At 40.6% G+C, this 21,518-nt stretch overlaps 1 protein-coding gene and 1 long non-coding RNA gene across 5 annotated transcripts in view; one reads left to right on the top strand and one right to left on the bottom strand.

Annotated features, from left to right (window-relative positions):
• The first annotated feature begins 893 nt into the window (after nucleotides 1-893).
• LOC127005776 (uncharacterized) lies at nucleotides 894-11,090 on the top strand. 3 transcript variants are annotated; one of them, XR_007758899.1, is made up of 5 exons: nucleotides 894-1,370; nucleotides 5,458-5,545; nucleotides 6,567-6,680; nucleotides 8,722-9,870; nucleotides 10,056-11,090. It is a non-coding gene; the product is annotated as an uncharacterized LOC127005776 (long non-coding RNA). The 3 variants fall into 3 exon arrangements; XR_007758900.1 differs by having other exon boundaries at nucleotides 958-1,370; nucleotides 8,722-8,794; nucleotides 9,015-11,090; XR_007758898.1 differs by having other exon boundaries at nucleotides 975-1,370; nucleotides 8,722-11,090.
• Nucleotides 11,091-11,234: 144 nt separating this feature from the next.
• The window catches only part of LOC127005775 (ribosomal RNA processing protein 1 homolog B-like), a 50,781-nt gene continuing 40,497 nt past the window's right edge, over nucleotides 11,235-21,518 (bottom strand). Inside the window, exon 9 of one of the 2 annotated variants that reach the window (XM_050874870.1) lies at nucleotides 11,235-11,718. In XM_050874870.1, coding sequence (XP_050730827.1) covers nucleotides 11,434-11,718 — 285 coding nt within the window. In that variant the 3' untranslated portion in view covers nucleotides 11,235-11,433. Of the gene's footprint in view, nucleotides 11,719-14,139; nucleotides 20,333-21,518 lie in introns of those variants that run through there. The other variant, XM_050874871.1, reaches the window with a different exon arrangement.

Below are 21,518 nucleotides of genomic sequence, written 5' to 3'. Positions count from 1 at the left end.
TCTATGCGTACTACTGTTGACTTCTGCTGAAAACATTAAAATTCCTGGAAATTTAGTGAGGCATATGTCACATTATGTATTAGTAGGCTAGGCCAGTTTTTTCATTTTTTGGTATGGCATTCCTTACTGCTTTAGTCACCGATATTTTGGTAGGGATACAAAAAGAAAATATGAAACACACATATAGTATAGTGTGGACGAAATACAGCATCTGTGACAGCTCAACTTCAGCATTTTTTGCTGTTCTCTTGGTTAATTTTCTCGATTTGGTGCATAAATGTTGCAGCCTATTACAAAACTCATTCTGTACTATAGTTTCATATTCTGCTGCATTGAAATAACGTCATAGAAGGGGCTTTCCCATGCTTTCGCCATGGCTTTGGGCACCAGTGCGCACGAGATGCGGGCGTGACGTCATCGTTCCCTGTGACGTCGTAACAATGACGTCGGAACCAAATGTCCTCTCTCTCTTTGATCCTTGCCCGCGCCCGTGTCACAGCCGCCCCTACCCCGCCCATGCCCTTCTCATCGTTACCCTTACCTTGTCTCTTTTCCTCTTCCTCTTTTTCTTCTTTTCCTCTTCTTCCTTCTCTGCACTCTTATTTTCCTCTATACAATTTTCCTTCTCTCTCTCTCTCTCTCTCTCTCTCTCTCTCTCTCTCTCTCTCTCTGTGTGTGTGTGTGTGTGTGTGTGTGTGTGTGTGTGCGCGCGCAGTTTTATTGTGTATCATTTAATACCATGCCTGTTTTGTGGTTCATAATTTAAGAATTGAAAATATTGATTCATATTACATTTACTTGACCTTGTATAGGTTGTACACGCATCAGGAAGACGTGGTCACTAGATACATTGTTATCCATAATGCTAGTTGGCTGGGAAACAGTCGAGTCGTTCGCTGGGAAAGGGACTCCTTTCTCAGCTCCCTTGAGACACGCCGCACCGCTGTGCCCCGAGACTCCTTGACGCAAACAATACTTGGATGAGTCTTTTGGCGAGATAAGGCCTGCTCACAACGCTGTCTAGGTCTCAAAGGGAATGAGACAGTTTCGAATCTCCTTGGCTCAACGACTCGCGTCGGCTGCGCCGGCCGCCCCACGGCCAGAGGAGGGTTGACCACCATCGCGGCTGGTTGTTGACTGCGTTTCCGAATGACAGCGTTCGGGTGTGACCTCTGGTCGCATAACTGATTGTTTCCTTTGTCACGTGTCACTGTTGTGTGTTGTGCTGCGAGTGCAGTGCCGAGGGAACAGTGGCGAGACGATGTGTAGCGCGGCTGACGGTGATTGTGGTCTGTTCACGGGGGCAGCAGGCTTCCACGGGGGGAGTGTGTGACCACGGCGAAGTGCGAGGACCGCCAACGACGCTGACGGTACGTACTGATGTTACTTGTGTAGTCACTCCAAAGATAATTCCTCAGCCCCTCACATCATAGAGCTCTATGTCTTGTAACTTGCCGTGTCGTGTGTTGATAACCGTGCTGGGGCCGCCAGGGATAGGCGCAGGGCAGGGCGAGGACTGGCGCCGGAGGGTTGGTAGTTATGGGTAAAAGACTGTTTGAGCAATATCTCCATCCATCAACGGGGGACATCTCTGAGCGGCTGTATATATCATTGTATTAGTGGATGTGGTAAAAGGTAGACGACGATTTATTTTTACCTTCCCGTAATATTATCAGGGCTGGGTTGACGGTGTCTGGGAGCTACATTATAATACTCGTTAGACGTTAGGCCTAAGCACGAAGCCTGCCCGCCCGGAGTCTTTAATACGGAGAGGGTAAATAGGCGCCCGAGAGCCAGCCAGCCACGAGGACCCGCCAGCCTCTGAAGCCCTGATGGAAAGGTTTATCACGTAAGATCTTCGCCGGCACACACACGAGCTTGTTTGTCCACCTCTTTGCCTTTCTACTTACCTGTCTATCTATCTATCTATCTATCTATCTTTATTTACCTACTTAGCTGTGTTTGTCCAACTCCTCTTGTTATTGTTTGTTCTTATTCTTGTTCTTCGTTTTCTCCTCCTCCTCCTTTTTTTTTCTTCTTCTACTTGCTTTTGTTTTCCCACTTTTTCTTCCTCATCTGTGCTCCTCCTCCTCCTCTCATCTCGTGTCTTCTTCACAGGGTAGGTATAAGAGGGAAAGATACACACACACACACACACACACACACTCTCGGGTCGTCATGCTCATCCATAAGGTCGCACTTCATCGCCTTTCGACACATAAGGATCGCCTGATTGGCCTCGCACTCGCCTCAGATGTGAAGCAGACGCCTCCTTTACCCGCATTTGCATTTTATGAGACGTAAAAAAACTATGAGGCCGTCGCAGAGCAAGGAGTTGAGACGCTATTCCGGGCACGTCCAGCCGCTGCCACGTCCTATTAGCTACGTGACCAGACCGTGGGAGCGATTGCTTACTTTTGAAATGAGTTCCGGGAAGGTTGACACTTGCCTAACGTCACTCCTTCTCACACATTTTTCCTCCTCCATTCATCTGCCCTTCCCTACGTCCTCCCTCCCTCCCTTCCTTCCTTCCTTCCTTATCTTTCTATTGCTACTTCTAAAACGAGTTCCGGGAAGGTTGACACTTGCCTAACGTTACTCCTTCTCACCCATTTTTCCTCCTCCATCCATCTGCCCTTCCCTACGTCCTCCCTCCCTCCCTTCCTTCCTTCCTTCCTTATCTTTCTATTGCTACTTCTAAAACGAGTTCCGGGAAGGTTGACACTTGCCTAACGTCACTCCTTCTCACCCATTTTTCCTCCTCCATCCATCTGCCCTTCCCTACGTCCTCCCTCCCTCCCTTCCTTCCTTCCTTCCTTATCTTTCTATTGCTACTTCTAAAACGAGTTCCGGGAAGGTTTACACTTGCCTAACGTTACTCCTTCTCACCCATTTTTCCTCATCCATCCATCTGCCCTTCCCTACGTCCTCCCTCCCTCCCTTCCTTCCTTCCTTCCTTCCTTATCTTTCTATTGCTACTTCTAAAACGAGTTCCGGGAAGGTTGACACTCGCCTGAATTCACTCGTCGCGTGTCTCCTTCACCCGTCATTCCTTCCATCCTTACTCTATCCTTGGCACACTTTTCTCATTTGTTACTTTTACAATCAGTTCTTGGAAGCATAAGATTTACCTGCCTTCTCTCTTTCTCCCGTTTCTTGTTCCATCCGTCTATCTTTCTTTATTTCTATCTTTCTTTCATATATCCTTCCTTCCTTTCCTTTTTTCTTCCTTTTCTTCCTTGTCTCTCCATTGCTTACTTTTAAAATGAGTTCCGGGAAGGTTGACACTCGCCTGACTTCACTCTTTCTCTTTTCTCCTTCATCCATCCATCTGTCCTTCCTTCCTTCCTTCCTTCCTTTCTGCATTTTTTTCGTCTTCCCGACTTATTATTTTCAAACTGAAATCCGGAAGTATAAGATGTATCTGCCCCTCTCTTTCTCCCTTTCCTCTCTCACATTTCGTTTCCTTCCTCCCTTCCTTTTCTTTCTCCCTTCCTTTTCTTTCTTCCTTCCTTTCTTCCTTCCTTCCTTCCTTCCTTCCTTACCTTCCCGATTGCTTACTTTTAAAATGAGTTCCGGGAAGGTTGACACTCGCCTGACTTCACTCATTCCCCCATTTCTCCTTCATCCATCCTTCCTTTCTCTCTTCCTTCTTTCCCTTCTTACCTTCCACATATCCTGCTTTTTTACCTCTACCTTTACCTGCATACGACTAGAGCTCTCCTGAGGAGAGACAAGGAGAGGTATGTCTCGCCGAGGAGGTCGAGGGTCATTTAAATGTGAATGACCTCCGACCTGCCTACCGAGCCATGAAGAAGCTCCGCTCCAAGTCTTCCTCTCAGGTGAGCGCTATCCGAACAGCTGACGGCTGCCTCGTGTCGGACATGGATGGGCAGAGGGCTCGTTGGGCTGAGTACTTTGAGCAGCTGTACATGGCGGACCCTCCACGTGGGCAGCTTCCAGTTGCTGGGTTGCAGGTGGCCAATGCTGATCCACCCATTGACGAAAGCCCACCCTCTCTGGGCGAGGTCAGAGAGGCTGTGGCCAAGTTGAGGGGTGGGAAGGCACCTGGCGCCTGTAACATAAGCACGGAGCTGCTCAAAGCTGGAGGTGAGGCCATGATCACGGGTTGCATGCGGTCTTGACTGCCGTATGGCAGTCTAGTACCATTCCTCCTGACTGGAAGAGGGGGTTGGTCGTCCCTATCTGGAAAGGGAAAGGGGACCGCCAGGACTGCAACAACTACCGTGGTATTACACTGCTCAGTGTACCAGGCAAGGTGCTTGCCCACCTATTGCTGATGCGAATTCGCAGCCAGCTGCTGAAGCTGCAGAGACCTGAACAGTCTGGGTTCACGCCTGGTAAGTCGACAACTGACAGTATCCTAGCGCTTCGCGTACTGGTGGAGCGCCGACGTGAGTTTCGACAGGGGATGCTTGCAACCTATGTCGATCTCAAGAAGGCGTTTGATTCAGTGTATCGTGAGGCACTCTGGGATCTTCTGCGACTCCGTGGGATTCCTCCGAGGACTATTGGTTTCCTGACTGGCCTGTATTCTGTGACAGAGAGTGCTGTGAAGTGTGTGTGTGTGTGGGGGGGGGGCTTGTCCAGCCTCTTTCCCGTAAATGCTGGAGTGAGGCAGGGCTGTACCCTTACCCCATCGCTTTTCAACACTTGTATGGACAGGGTACTGGGCAGAGTTGTGGACCGGAGTCACGGCGGAGCATCCATTGGTAATACCAGGGTCATTGACCTTGTTTTTGCTGATGATGCAGTAATCCTGGCTAAGTCGCTGGAAGTTTTGGTGATGGCTGTCGAGGCACTGCACGAGGAGGCGAAGCCCTTGGGACTTCAGGTTTCCTGGGCCAAGACCAAGGTACAGGTGTTTGGAGGCTTGCTGGATGACACAGTATAGTCTGTTCATGCGTGTGGCGAGGACGTTGAGATCTCAGAAAGTTTCACATATCTTGGTAGCGTAGTTCATAACAACGGTGAGTCTGGCCAGGAAGTCTTATGACGGATTGGTCTGGCCCACGGTGTTATGGACTCGCTCAACACGAGTATATGGCGTTGTCAATACCTGTGCAGAAGGACAAAGACCCGGATCTTCAAGTCCCTTGTGCTCCCTGTCTTACTCTATGGTTGTGACTATTCACATCAGAAGAAAAAGCCACTGTGACAAATTAGTACATTTCAGAGGGTACCTTTTGTTAAATTGCTCAAAAATTTCAATGATTATGTAAATTTGAGTTGGTCACAAATTTCACTGACAAAACTCTTTTCCTAACCTGTATTTTTATAAGACTCGTAACGCTTCCCATCACAAGTTGCTTTCTCTCAGGGAACTTAGTTATTATTTGCGGTTATTATTAGAGGATACATGACTACTAGTTTTAGCTTTTATTCAGTAGCTTTAACGTCACATAACCAACCTCGCCTTGCCTTTCGTCCTTCCAGCAAATTGAGCCCGCTGCGAGGTGTGATGCGGTACAGGCTGGGGAAGCCGTGGGTGTGTGAGCTTCTGTCACCACTAAGGGATGTGCAGGTGGGTGGGAGCCGCTGAGTAATGTAAACGTGGCTGGCTGTGTTCCTAGAGTTTTCCACAGCACTACTTTTGTGACTGACTAGCGGTGTTCACATTCTCCACACTGGGAGCATGTGAGTAATGTAAACGCGGCTGGCTGGGTCCCTAGAGTTTTTCCATGGCACTACTTTCATGACTTTACCACAAACACACTATATTTGTCATGAAGGTATTGAAAACTTGGTGCAGTCTGATGGAATTCTTGCTGAAAAACCTTTTGCTGATCAATCTGATGGTACTAAATGTGGCAGGAGATTTACTGAGAATTTACGTTGTTGAAATAAAGGTTAATATTTTGCCTATAGCACAGTGTCAACCAAAACTGTCTCATGAATAAAATGTGAGCTTTTGACTGATACAATGCAAACTTGTAATGAAAGAGCAATTTTTCATGACAGCCAGAGAGGAATTCAGCCAAGCAACAGAGGAAGACTTCACTTCAATAGACTGAAGGGCACTACAGTCGAAATAAATTTTGCCAGATATTGGCTTTTTTAGGTGTCTTGTAGAATTGTGACCTGAGGTATTATGATGGTCTGCACAACAGAATTAAATTTTAACAGTGATTTTCAGTGGCCCACTATTGTGATTTTTTTTAACCTGGTAGCTGCTGGGATCATGATTCTTAAAGGCCCCCCTAAGCAAAAAAAATGAGAAAAATTCATCACTCACGCAAACCACTTCATAATATATATCAACATATTTGTGGTCAGTTTATGCTTCATCTATTTTGAGGGGTTTATATCATGGCAAAAATTCGGCCCGTCGTTGGTACACTGTAAAGCCACAAATTTGGCCCGTCACTGCTACCAGGTTAAACAAGGTCTGGTTTACTTCAGTCCCATGAGTAGGTCTGGTTTACTTTAGTCCCATGAGTTTTTTTATTGCAATATCAGACAATGAGGTCTTGAAGTTGCCTGTCTTAGGTGCGAGTGGACCAGCATCATGTGTCAAGCCAATGATCTAAGCACTTGCCTTTCAGTTCCTTGATGATGACCCTGAAACAGTGCAGCAGAAGATGGACAGTTTGTGCAACACTGAAGCAGGATACACCAAAACTCCCTTGTGGAGGCTCCTTGTGACCCCAGCTTCCAAGGTCAGTTTCTCACCCTTCTGCTCCCTGTATGGTCAAGAGTATGATGTTTACTTCCACTTTCATCATGCGTTTATGGACCAGTCATCAATGGCTTTCTGATCGAGTGCTTGCAAATGTCATTCACCAAGCTTCCAAAGGGGAGTACATAGACTATAAGGCTCAGCTAGGCGTGCATGTGTCTGTGCAATGAAGGGAACAGGTTGTGAGAGGCCGTCAACCAATTCCTCACAAGTGATCCTCATGCACTGGAGAAGAAGAAAAGCAGCATTAAGGCCTGCAGCAGGATCCCCTTGATTCTGGAGGCCTTCCATCCACCCAGTGGCACCCCACGCTCCAAGCACATCCACAGGTGTCTCCTTCTGGCCGTGTTTAAGAAGTTCCTGGACCAGTGTCATGAGTCTGAGTTGATGGCCAACACCTGTTTGCAGGCAGCCATCAACACTGGATGGTGGAGTTGGTAAAGAAGCACGGCTTGAAGCGAGAAACCTACCACATCAACATGACTTGGAACTGTGACCTGTGCTGTTTTATTCCGCCTTACCAGAGGGACGTGTTGGGCTTCCACCAGACCCCAGTTGTGTACCTCATGCCCACCCCCGCCACCGCCTGTGATATATTTTGGCCCTACGCGAAGAAACTGAATGAGCAGCTGCATCTTTTCTACATGTCCGGGGAAGACTTCCAACAGCATGTGCTTTCTTTTCTAATGGAAGACCTTGTCCGCCCTTAAGACTATTACAACAATGAGCCGTTTCCTGTCATGGATTACACCTTCGTCAATGGTGGTGACCTCTCACCCCTGACCCGTGCATACAGCGACCAGTTTTCAATATCTGACGTGTACATAGTGTCCAGTGCCCACAAGTGCCACTACGCTACGTGTCACCAAATAAATATGTACAATGGTGCCTTCTATTACACCTTGAGCTACGACACCTCGTACATACATGACGACACTGTCAATACGTTAATGGATAACGTTTTGTCGATCATTGAAACTGCCTAGGGTGGGTGTGGTTGAGCATTTGTAAAGAACAAAGCGAGTGGATGTAATCATAACGAAGGTACTGCAGGGAAACCAACACTTGCAAATACAAAAACTTCATAGGTGCAGCCCTAGTTTGTATTCAGATGCAGAAAACTACTACAGAATATAAAGATATCAGAGGCTTAGAAATGAGATGGTGAAGCTTGATCATTCAGGTTTATTTTGACTTTTTTTGTTTTTTTTTGTTTTTTGTTTCCTGACATGAGATCTGATTGGAAGGGTTTACACACACTGTGAACAAACCCTGAAACTTTTTAATCATGCTCTGCTCATTCACAGAACAATTGTCACTGTTGCCATTTTAGCATTGTTGCTGTTGCATGTTTTAGAAGGAGAGTCTTATTACATGTTGTATTATAGTTTAATCAGATTTTAGGCATTGGCTTCTAAAGTAATTTATATTGTAGTTGGTATATGGTCTTATGAAGTTTTATATTTGTTTCCAATTCTAATATTCGAGGTCTTTACTGTGTTTTTTTCTTTTTGGGTAATGTATTTGATGAAGTGCTTTTGAATTTCCTAAAGTCAAAGATGAGGTTTCAAACATTTCATCTGTGAAGCAACTTTAGGCATTTTAACACAAAAAGACCAGAATAGAGATAACTAGTACAGCCCACGCTGGGGGTTCTGTATTCCTCGCCACAAAGAGTGAACTGCTGAGGTGCACTATTTTTTTTTATAGTTGACATGAGGAGATGGGATTGGTGGAGAGCTATTGGTGCTTGTTTCCAGCTGTGACATGTAGGCTATGAGGCTGAAGAAGTGGTTTTAGGAGACCGAGGGTTTGTTCAAGGCAATATTTTGTTTTGAATGGCTGAAAAATTTATGCTGAAGAATTACTGAAATTTTGAGGAAATAATTGTCAAAGCTGAGGTACTTAAATTGCCACAAACTTACTCCTGTAAAATTTAATTGCCTGTAAATTTTACATCCCCTTTTAGACAATAAATTTTGTCCTTCTATCACAAGTAAAAGTTGACCCTTGTTTTTCAGAGCAAGGTTCCAACACCAAAAGTAGGCAGCAGGACCCATGCTGTTAAGCGTAGCCACAGCCAAGACTAGATAGGTGAGTAGGAAGTTGGAGTCACTTGGTCTGATGGTACAGGTAACTCTCGATTTACACGAGTATTGCGTCTTTGAAGAGGTCGCGTAAATCAAAAACAATGTAAATCAAACAAGAGGTAGGTTTGTACCTTTTAATGCCTACTGTATCACTCTGACTCCTCTCCCTCTCGTGGTTCCTCCTGGTTCCTCCTCTGGCTGCCCTTCCCCTCGTGGTAGCACAGCAGCGAGGGTGTTGTTGTTGTTGTTGAGTAGCGTGGCAGTGTGGGTACTGTACTGTTCAAGTGGCGCGCGGGAAGAACTGAGCTCAGCTGTGTGGCCGCAGTGCCATGTGAGTCCAGTTGTGCAAGACATCTGGTGCCCACTTCATAAAATATCGCGTATAAGTGAAAAAACTTGTAAATTAAACATTTATTTGGATTTTGGACCCAGTGTTATTTAAAAAACACATAAACCAAACTCGCATAAATCGAGTTACCTGTATTCACAAAACTTGCATCTTTGCAGACTACTTTCTTCACCTTAACTTTCCCAACTCAAAAAAAATTGCCTTGCTCTGAATGTGGAAGTGGAACAATTGTACAGCATAAGATAAGCAGTGCCTGGTTAAGGTGGCAGTCAGGATCATGGAAGCAAGAAGAATAAATGACATCTGGGGCAATGGGCCAGCCCACTGATGGTTATTGAATCTTTGCACTACAATACATGAACACAAGAATGGAAGCAAATCTATTAGCACTCATGAAGGAGCTGTTGATTACTAAGTGGGATGTTGAAGGACTTGGAGGTGAGGAACCAAGTGCTGAAGGGGATTCCCCCCCTAATGTAGGTAAAACTAAACAAAAAAAAATCTTGTGCTAAAGTTCCCCCAAACATACTGATTTTTTATCGAGTTTAATGCCTGCTCAGACATATGCCTTTGTTGATTGATGGATTGATCCAGTCTACACGTCCTGAACATTATTTTATTAAAGGAGCTACATCCCATTTAGTTACTTTATGGCATGGATAAGTGACTATCTGAAGATCATTTCCTTCACTCATCTAGTTCCCCAGAAGATGACAGAGAATTTTTTCAAGGTAAAGAAACTTAGAACAAACAGCATCTTACACCATCACAATTAATCCAGTCTACACGTCCTGAACATTATTTTATTAAGGGAGCTACATCCCATTTAGTTACTTTATGGCATGGATAAGTGACTATCTGAAGATCATTTCCCTAACTCATCTAATTCCCCAGAAGATGACAGAATTTTTTCAAGGTAAAGAAACTTAGAACAAACAGCATCTTACACCATCACCATCAGCAGTACATTTTCCATCAAGCATGTTGTCACCTTCGGTAAGAAGGTAAAGGAAATGAGACAACAGACATGTAGGCTGTGTGGTGTGGTGTGCTTAATGTTGTACAGGTGATAAAACTGGCTGAAGGTGAATTCTAAGGTGTTTTACATAAAAAATTACCTTTTATTGTTAAAGTGCAGTGTTCTTACATCTTTTTTTACACATCATACACACAAGTGCAATGAAAAGATGAGTATTTGGGCACCTAATGATACTGTACTGTTGGCATTCAGTTCTTGCACGGTATTGGCTACTTCATCTGCTCTGCAAGACATATGTAAATAACATTATTCACAAAGACTAGGAATTACATGTCACTTGAATTGAGGGTGCGTGAAACTTTAAAAAATGACCTGATAGTGGGGAGGGCTACGAATGTCAGGCGAAAAATCTTCACCTGACACTCGTAGTTCAAACCTGTTTATTATATATATTTTTTTCAAATGCCTGCCGAAATTAGGGGGTGCGTCTTATAAGCCATCAAATACGGTAAGTAAATCTTCAATGATGAATGAACCTCCCTCAAGTAAAGCTTCCAACAGTCCTTATGCTTAAATTACTCATTCGTATTTCAGTCCAATGACACTACAAATACATCATTATGTTCAAAGGAGTAGTGTAGTTAATGAAATTGCTACTTTTATTTTGCACTCATGCAAACCATTGACTATAAAAAGTGGCTTTAGTATTTTTTTTTTAATACAGTTATGCATGACATTCATATATGTGGGAGCAATTAATATTAGTCAGGTCTGTGCTGGTGAAAAAATAAAAAATAACTGGGATCCTCTAACTTGAACTTTTTCAGAGAGGAATATCAAGACACCTCTCTAACCTAATCTGATAATGCTTTGAGGGATCTACTATACTTTTCTTTCACTTTGTTTTGCCCTTGACCTTCCTCCTTGTAATAGTTTAAAAACAGATTCAAACCAAACTATTTGCTAACATTTACAAAATACTTAAATGCACAAAACTCATTTGTCACACTGAATAAACTGAATGTGAAAATTCATGCTACGTGGGAAAATTACTCAATTGCCCATATGGATATAACAAATACATTAATGACTTTTAGGCCAATGAAAAAAGCAATATAAGATGAAAGCATTTTATTTAACAAATTCAGCCCACTTTGTAAGATCCGATTTTTTTCCAAAAACTAAAATATTCCCTATTACCCGTAGTAAGGGAAAAAAATTGAAGACATCTTGATTGTTATTCCTTGGGCAAACTGCTAGAGGTAATCATGACAGTAATCAGAACAGTTGTAAAATTGGCAAATTATCTACTAACTTAAAAATAATCTGCTGCAGTGTGCCTATTTTTCTTATGATTTAGCTTTGGAGACGCTGATACAGCTGCCATCTTCTGTAACCTCTTCCGAAGCAAAGGTCCCTTCACCAAGATTGGGGAAGGAGAAGGCTTGAGGACCGGAGCCTTTGGTGCCTGATCAGCCTTGAAAGGAATGCTGGGGCTGGCCCTTATTGTTCGAACATAATCGCTGAATTCATGTTCTTTGTTCTTCTTCAAGTTGATACTTATAGTGCGTTGTTTGGGGATGCTTGCTGTTATTCTTTTCTAAATAAATAAATGAATGAATTAGTTAATAGATAGCCACATGAACAAGTAAACAAGTAAAAACACAAATGCTTAAAAAATTGACCTATATAATCTTTAATATGTAATGGAAATGTTCCAAATGGGTTTCTAATTTATAACACAAGGAAATAACCTGGCAATGCTTATTTGTTATTTGACTTATTAATGACCAGGCAGAATAAGCAGTGGTACATTTACATTTTCATTTATTTAAAAATGGTTGGTATGGCAAATCTTTCCAATATTGGTTGAATATACTCTAATTATTAAACTGACTTGAATATAGCCTGTTATAGTCATTCTCTCTCTCTCTCTCTCTCTCTCTCTCTCTCTCTCTCTCTCTCTCTCTCTCTCTCTCTCTCTCTCTCTCTCTCTCTATATATATATATATATATATATATATATATTGGTACCTCGTGATTAGAACGCCTTTCAATTTGAACAATTCCCAATTCAAACACATTTATCAAACAAATTTTGTTCTTCAATTCTAATGTGCGTCGCAATTCGAACACAAACAAACGGCTGCAGACAAAGCCACCAGTGTAGCCAGGTCGGTGAATGTGATACTGCGGACTCCAGCCTCAAAAAACGCCAACCCACGACTGGCATTTTTTCCCGCACACTCCCTTGAAAAATAGCCCAATTGCGTGGTATAACAATGTGTATAACAGTAGTACTTACCACTACTTCATGTAAAATGTCACCGGTCAGGAAGAAAATTAAGTGACTTAATGCTTGTACCTAAACAAACTAGTGGATGGATGCACATCAAACCTGACAACAGGCGCAAGACACACTATGTTTCCTTAGAAGACAGGGATCATTGAGGTAAGACAGACCTTCATAAAACTGTTTAACTTTGTTTGATTGATAAACACAAACAATTTATGGATAATACTGAAGAGATATTGAAAAGATTGGTTATTATTCTATATTTACAAGTGCCTGTTTTTCCATTTTGCACTTATCTTTTAACATTCTTACTTTACATATGAGTTCAACAAACACTGAAGCACATTCAAGTTTGAAATTTCACACTTCCTTAAGTTTCAAAAATATACTAGATTATTACAACTAGACTTATGAATAATAATAATAATAATAATAGAGATATGATGCATGAACTTTATACCCGTTACCCCTCTGAATGTTGATGTCTCTGCCATGTTTGTTTACATCTCAAAGCAGTGCTGTCGAGTCTATAAGACAGACCAATTCTGGTAGGTCCCAGCAAATATTAAGTGTTTTAAATGTATTTATTTGAGTGATCTGGCCACGGGGCACAACATAAACCCATAGAAATGTTCAAATATGAGGATTTTGGGGCCTGGAATGGATTATTTTTTTCTACATTAATTTCAATGGGATAAATTTCTTCCTAATTCGAACATTCTCAATTCGAACAGCCCAAATGAACCAATTAAGTTTGAATCACGAGGTACCACTGTATATATATATATATATATATATATATATATATATATATATATATATATATATATATATATATATATATATATTGCTCAGAACCAATTAACTGCCAGATGCACACACACACACACACACACACACACACACACATATATATATATATATATATATATATATATATATATATATATATATATATATATATATATATATATATTATTATTTTGACTAATTTTGAGACCATCATTTAAATTGGTGTCAATTTAAAAAAAATATGATCTTACTGAAATTCTCACATTATCCATGACAATATCATTAAACCTACTCTTGTTTGTGAAAAAAAAATGGTGTTAATTCACAGTACTAACCATAAGAAGTTTCCTATTAGTATAGCATGGGAAGAAGATATCTGATAAATGTTAAAATATATAATATCATATAGACAGTATGACAGACATGTCATTCAATCTACCAGTGACACAACTCATGTATACACATTGCTCTAGTTAGAAGATTCCCTTTATGGGAATGAAAAATACTTTCAGCTATTAGCTTAGATTTTATAAACATCATTTAGAAGCCATTTACAATATGCCATTTTCAAAATTCTAATTGATAATAATGAGAGTTCACCTGTGGCGTGGTTGTGAATTTCTAGGATAAGAATTTTCAAATTTTAAAGATGTTTTAGGAAGGTGCCAAAATCACAGGAAAATTTTGAGTTTGCAAGCTTCTCACATGTTTGCTCTTGATGAAGGAATTTGAGAAAATATACACTAAATATAGATAAAGACCAAGTGTAATGTGTGTATATATATATATATATATATATATATATATATATATATATATATATATATATATATATATATATATATATATATATATATATATATATATATATATATATATATATATATATATATATATATATATATATATATATATATATATATATATATATATATATATATATATAGTGACCAAATGGAATTCATTGCCCTCAATAAACAATAGTAGTCAATATATTGACAATTATTAGTAAACTACTTTCAAATTTCAGTACAGAGCTCAAAGCATGCCTAAGATTGCACCTGGGCATTATGCTGTTTTCATCTACTGCATCACTTCTCTGTTCATACCCAGCTAATCATGTCATGTGCCTGATTGTTTCAGTCTTTGTTGTGCATTACTACTACTGTGTAATATGTGAGATATCCTGCATCTGGTCTGGGCATGGGTGCCCATTAAAGTTATGCTACACATACAGAATGACAGATTATATTGTACACTACAATATATCACCTTATCTCATGAAAGTATTATCTTTAGGATGGAAATTGATTATATTCCTGAAAGCATTTATGGTGATCTAAGAACACATTTCAAATTAATCTATATTGTAGTAAGATATATGTGTATGATAGTATCATACAATAGGGTTTCAATGAATATGTTATTATCTATCAATCAATCAATGGGGGCATACGCCAGGGGGGTGTCGCCTCGCCCAATCTATGACACCAAGTCCCTCCAGTCAAATCTCCATGCAGGCCCCCTTCCCACCCTGAGTACCTCCTGGCAGGATCTATCAACATTAGTTTCAGGAGTTAGAAGAAATGTACCTTTTGTGAATTGATGTTTTCTTACATAACTTGAAAATAAGTTGTGTTCGCTGGCAGAACATGGGTTGCTTTGTCAGCAACCACGACTGTGAGTGGGGTCACCTTTCATTCATGTCCACAGTGTGGGGCTGGGGTGTCAGGTTAAGTGTGGAAGAAGTGGCAGATGGCACATAGACCTTTTAGCTCATCAGTGGCTCAGTTGGTTTGCTGCCCTGCCTTCTATTCTGAAGACCTGGACTTAATTCCCAGCACTCAGTGGTGTACATTTCAAGACCTCTACAATCTACATAAGTGTGGCAACAGAATGTTATATGATATTAAATAAACTGAAGTACTTTATAATGGTGTAGCACACTTAAATCTAATATAGATGCAAGAGTACTTACACCAAACATCCTCCAATTATATTGCCTTGCCTCAAAAGTTTTGTAAGTTGAGGTTAGAAGTATATTTGATTCACATTAAATACTATTAACCCCTTCCCGGCGGAGGATCTATATATAGACGTTACGAAATTGGGACTTTTTGTTGGCGCATCTATGTATAGACATTTGCTCTCATTTGCCCACATTAGATTGTAGCATGGTCTATATATAGACGATTCCTTACTACTAACAAAATTAAGAAAATAAATCGTTATTTGGCATCTCAAACCCCCTGACACTTACCGACATCGCCTCTCAAGGACAGTCACCGCTTGTGCTTTGTCGGTGGCGGATGTACAACGCACATCAGCAAAAACCGGGAATTTTTGCATTTTTTCTTCCATTTTCTTTTATTATTATAGTCTACCATGTCAAGGAGAAAGAGACCTCTTAAGCCGGAAGAAATGACTTCTTTGGTAGCTGAGGATATAGTTGTTGATTTTTTGGATGATTTTGATGATCCTGACTCATCTACTGTCAGTGATTACACTCTAAACCTTCATATAAATATATGAATATACATATAACCAATCTAACTTAAATAACATCTATATATAGATTAAAATGTTTGTTCAGTTTTGCGGCAGAGTCTATATAGAGACGTCAATCTGGAATGCCCACTTGCGGGGAATCTCTATATACACATATGGATGAAAATCAACAGCGTCTATACAGACAATTATTTTTTTGGTAGTACATACATCTGCCCTGCCGCCGGGAAGGGGTTAACCCGGTAGCATTGACAGGCCAAATTTGCGGCTTTACCGTGTAGCAGTGACGGGCCAAATTTGTGCCATGATATAAACCCCCAAAATAGATGATACATAATCTGATCACAAATGCTTTGATATATATTATGAAATGGTTCATGTGAGGGGTGATTTTTTCTCATTTTTCTCGCTTAGAGGGACCATTAAGAAACATGATCCCCGCTGCTACTGTGTTAAGTGACTGTTGCTGTATCAAGTTAGGTTGAGGGCATGCATGGGGCATATATTGATATTTAAAAATAAAAAAAAGACTAGATAGCACCTCAAGAGCAACCATCCCAAGACTCCGAACCGGCAGCTTGAACATCTTTCTTATGTACAGTAGTCAGAGGGTCAGAAATCCACTGGGACTGACCAAGAATAGTTTTTGAACCAACTGCACCTGGTAACTGCAATAACATCTGCTAGCCATCTCTTCCTCCTCCCTTTATCTGCTGTCCCATCCTCCGGTTTCAGTAGTCTCTTAGGCCACCTGATGAAATATTTTCCTCCATGTGGTTCCCATTCAAGTGAAGAACTTATTTCCACCACAAGAAAGTCTTATGCATCAGTCCAGGATGTAAATGTAATAGAAAATAGCAAAGTGTTTGTAAGTGTTGGTGACTGGGCGACTCCTGACTTTCAAGTTAAGTTCAAGGGGGGATTAAAGCAACAGACAAATCACAGACGAGCTGGCTCACAGACCAATCAGAGACCTTGTGAGCAAAGTTTGGCCAGCTGCGAGTAGGGCCTCCCCCCCCACACCAAAATTTGAAGCACTAGTATCATATAAGTACATACGCTATTAATTTATTAGTTAATGACTTTCCAATTTTAACACGTTTATATGACTCTTAAGTTGTTCAGGTATTCTCTTCTATTATTTTGAGTCTTGGATTTTGAAATGGGTGGACTTTTTGGGAGCGCAGAGGAACGCATCTCAATCTCTATAGAGAAATTAAATGGGAAAATTCGCTTACATTAACATATTTCTGCTTTACTACAAGCAAATGTTTGGGAATGGAAATCCCTTCTAAATTTGGGACTTGGTGTAGTAAATGTCTGATACTCATTTCATACCAGTAACAATACGCCCCCCCCTTCAGGACCCCACTGCCAACCTGGCAGCCTCAGTGCCTCGCAGTCTGTCACCACGTGTGCTGTGCGGCTATATAGACAACAGGCAGACATTATTATTATTATTATTATCAGAACTATGAGGGAGCCCCAAAGAAGAGTCACAATGATTATAACCCCAAACGTGATTGGGTCTCTAAGGAGGGCCCAGCATAGCTATGGAAATGAGATAGGGTGTTTTAGAAGAAAAGAATTAACCCTACTTTTGAATAAATTAGATGAACAGGAATTAACAACCTCGCTCTGTTAGGGCAGGGATAAATGATCTTGAAAACTGATTAGTATTGCATCGCATACAGTGGTACCTTGTGATTAGAACTTAATTGGTTCATTTGGGCTGTTCGAATTAGGAAGCAATTTATCCCATTGAAATTAATGTAGAAAAAAATTAATCTGTTCCAGGCCCCAAAATCCTCATATTTTTTTTAACATTTTTATGGGTTTATGTTGTGCCCTGTGGCCAGATCACTCAAATATTGTCAACCAGATATATATTGTCAACTAAATATTGCCAACACATGTAAATGCATTTTGTTGGGCACCGTGGAGAAAGGACGTATGGTTGGCAAGCTCCCCACTGATCAGCTGATCAGCGCTGTTTCCAACGGGGCCTAGAGTAGTGTTTACAAAGGGCCTGGGTGATGTTCACTGTGGCACTCATCTCCTATTATTAACCTGGTTGTAAGATGAGTGGGAGGGAAGATGATTTGGGGTGGAATACACTGAAGAGAAGACGAATTGTATCAGGAAGAAAGGAAAAACGGATGGATATGGAGCGCTGATGATGACAGTGATGATGAAAGGTATGCTGGTAGTTTCTCTGGTTTTGTATTATTTCCTTTTTCATTTCCATACTATAACGCTTAAGCTTCCTACCACCACTTGCACTGTCACTTTTCACTTTCTTGGGAGCCATAATGAGGGTTAGCTTCATGAAAATATGCAAAAAATATCAAGAACAACAAAGTGTGGCGTTCAAAGCAGGGAAGCGCAAGCGTGACTGACAAGAATGGCTTCCAGCGTTGCCAGGTCCACGTTTTTCCCGCGCAATTGGGCTATTTTTCAAGGGAGTGTGCGGGAAAAAATGGCAGTCGCGGGTTGGCGTTTTTTGAGGCAGGAGTCCGCGGTATCACATTCACTGAACTGGCTACACTGGTGGCTTTGTCTGCAGCCGTTTGTTTGTGTTTGAGTTGGGAATTGTTCGAATCACAAGGTACCACTGTATATGAAAAAGCTCTACTATTAAGGGATTCTGTGAACCTAGTAGCACGAACATGGTTAACCCGGTAACAGCGACGGGCCAAATTTGTGGCTTAACCGTGTAGCAGCGACGGGCCAAATTCGTGCCATAATATAAACCCCAAAAAATAGATGATACATAATCTGATCACAAATGCTTTGATATAAATATTATGAAATGGTTTGTGTAAGGGGTGATTTTTACTAAATTTTCTCGCTTGGAGGGACCATTAAGAAACATGATCCTCGTTGCTACCGGGTTAAAAGGTGGGGGAAGTTTACTATGAAGGGGATGGTCATTAGTACTAACAGTTTTATATAGAAATGTCAAACTTCCTACCAACCGGCGATGCTCTAATGTAATATTAACACGGTAGCAGCGACGGGCCAAATTTGTGGCTTTACCATGTAGCAGCGCTGGGCCAAATTTGTGCCATGATATAAACCCCCCAAAATAGATGATACATAATCTGATCACAAATGCTTGGATATATATTATGAAATGGTTCGTGTGAGGGGTGATTTTTTCTCATTTTTCTTGCTTGGAGGGACCATTAAGAAACATGATCCCCGTTGCTACCGGATTAAGATTGGGTAGTAGGAATCTAATATTATTGAAGACCCTCTCCAAAAGATGAAGATGGGAATTGGCAGCCAAAAGCCATACAGGGGAGCAATATTCAAAGGAAGGGAGGATGAATGAGTAAAAACTCTGTAAAATAACTCAACCATCCTGATATATCATTTTGCATTTACGAAGCAACCCTGTTTTTTGGGAAATTGATGCCACCAACTGCCGGATGTGTTTTTCAAGTTAATTTAGAGTCAAAAGTAACACCAACCAATTATAAGAAAGTGCAATCTCTAATAGGTGTACCATTAATAATAATAGGAGGATGAACAGGCTGGTGGGTCCTAGATCTACTAATAATTAGACTCTGGGTTTTAAACGGGTTTAATTTCATCCCCCATTGATTGCACCAGGACAGGAGCTTATTATTATTATTATTATTCCAGTCTAAGGAAATCACTCTAGACTTTTGTCCATCATCTAAATAGCACTACCTAGAGCCCGATGGAAAATATTCTGAAAGTTTCCCATATAGAAAGGCATAATGGTATTTCTTTTATTATGTTTGTCGAACATCGCGTAAAATTGTGTTTTTTTCACTTATTCCTCTTAATACTCCTATCTCCTTTACCCTATCAACAACATCTAATCATAAGTCCCTAGCTACTTGTAAAATCAACATTCCCTACACTTTTCACTTAAATCTGATTGATTTTAGATTTTCTGCGATTAAAAAAGACAAAATTTAACCTGTGATTCGGTCCATTTAAACCCGCACCAGACATTTAAAATTTCTGCTACGAGGAAAACATTGCTCGGGGATTATTTTTAGATGGTATACGAACGTTTTTAACCCAGTTTTGCAAAATGCTATATTATGACCAAACCCCCCCCCCCAGGTGTCGCATACCCCCTTAAGGTATTTATTGAACAATTTTGGTTCATTCTTATATTTATCCACTATGTTCTTTACATGATTTATTTCTTCCTCTCTTCTCACTCTTCTAGTTTGTGCGTATGATTATTGCGGCAGAGTCCGCGCATCGAGATTTGCCACGCAACTTCATAATGCCTCCATACCATTTTGACTCCGGGGGTTAAGTTTAAACATATCATACAATGTGAATTATTTACTAAGGAATGCTTCTTCCTATAAAAATCAGGTTTAAAAATATGAAACCGGTAATAATAATGATCATAACTATCGAACTACAAGCAGAAGCAGCTGCTGCTGCTCAAGAGACACACATAAACAAACAGATGACGTGTCGGTGAGGGTGAGGCAGCGTTCGCCATTTTCTTCTTGGCAAAAATGATTGTATTAAGCCTCTTCTTCACGGTAGAACAGGACTATAAAACTGGCGGTCCACGGTCTGAATCTGGACCTTCTGAGTGTTGTAGCTGGACCCCAGGCTCCAGGAGGAGAAAAATATCATTATACAACATGTTGGTCCTGGCAATGGAGTCTTGCAAGTGTATTTCCTCAACTGACTGAAGGGTAGGTTCTGGGTCTATCATACATATATGTATATAACCTACAAATACTCCCGGGGCCTTAAATATAAGTTTAGAATAGTTTTTATGCAATTGCAAATTTAGCTTTTCTCAGTGAAGGAGCATAACACAAACAGCAAGAATATTTCGATTTTTTCCATTATGAATTTGTTTACAAATTGTTAGTTGAGAAAAAAACTAAAAATCTTGTTATGCTTTAGAAGTAACATTTCTTACTAAAGCAACCTGACTACGACTTGAACTCTTTCAAGAGGAGGGTATCTTGACACCTCTCCTTCCGAAATTGACCTCTCTTTTGGCCACCTCTTTGGATTCTTTTTAAGAGTGGGCTTTCTTTTTTATTATTGTTTCCTTTTTTTTGTGCTGAGCTGTCTCCTTTGTTGTAAAAAAAAAAAAGTAAATCTCTTAATTTTCCCATTTGAAAATTCTGCATTTTATTTTCTGAGAAAAGTTCAATTCCTGTTATGGTTTAAAAGTACTGCTCTTATTATGAAAGCAGCATAATATTTAATAGTGCATATATCTATTTTTTTTCATTTAAAACTTCATTCCAATTGTTTTGAGAAAAAAAATGTCTTGTTATATTTTAGCTACAAAATTGAATATTTTTATATTCACTAGTTAGCTTTATATTTTGTATAAATAAGTCAGAGTGAATATGAAATGAATAAAAATCATATGGGTACACTACTCTATACTCAGATGGGTGTTTTATTTTCATGACTGCATGTAAATTATATATCTGGACCTCTGCATACTTTGGAACTTGACTAACTGGACCTTTGCTCATAATAGTTGAGTAGCTCTGCTATACAAAGTGGTGTAGTATAGGAGCTATTATGGTGGAAGAATACAGATCAAGCTAAGTAAATTTGAAGGACAACAGTGTAATGGACAACCAGCTGGGTAAACATGCTGTGAACTGTGAACCGAGTGGATCTCACAAGTGTCAGCGAGGGTGCGGAATTTAATACAGTGTATAGCTATTTTTCAAAAAAAAATTCCAGATTTTTGTTACCCCCCCAAAAAACTAAAATTGACCCTCAGCTAAAATTCCAAACCATTGGGTTTTCCGAAACATTGG

Source organism: Eriocheir sinensis, chromosome 31, assembly GCF_024679095.1.
Source record: "Eriocheir sinensis breed Jianghai 21 chromosome 31, ASM2467909v1, whole genome shotgun sequence".
Lineage (NCBI taxonomy): Eukaryota > Metazoa > Arthropoda > Malacostraca > Decapoda > Varunidae > Eriocheir > Eriocheir sinensis.
Note: the sequence above shows the minus strand (reverse complement) of the source record. Positions and strands in the feature narration are given on the sequence as shown.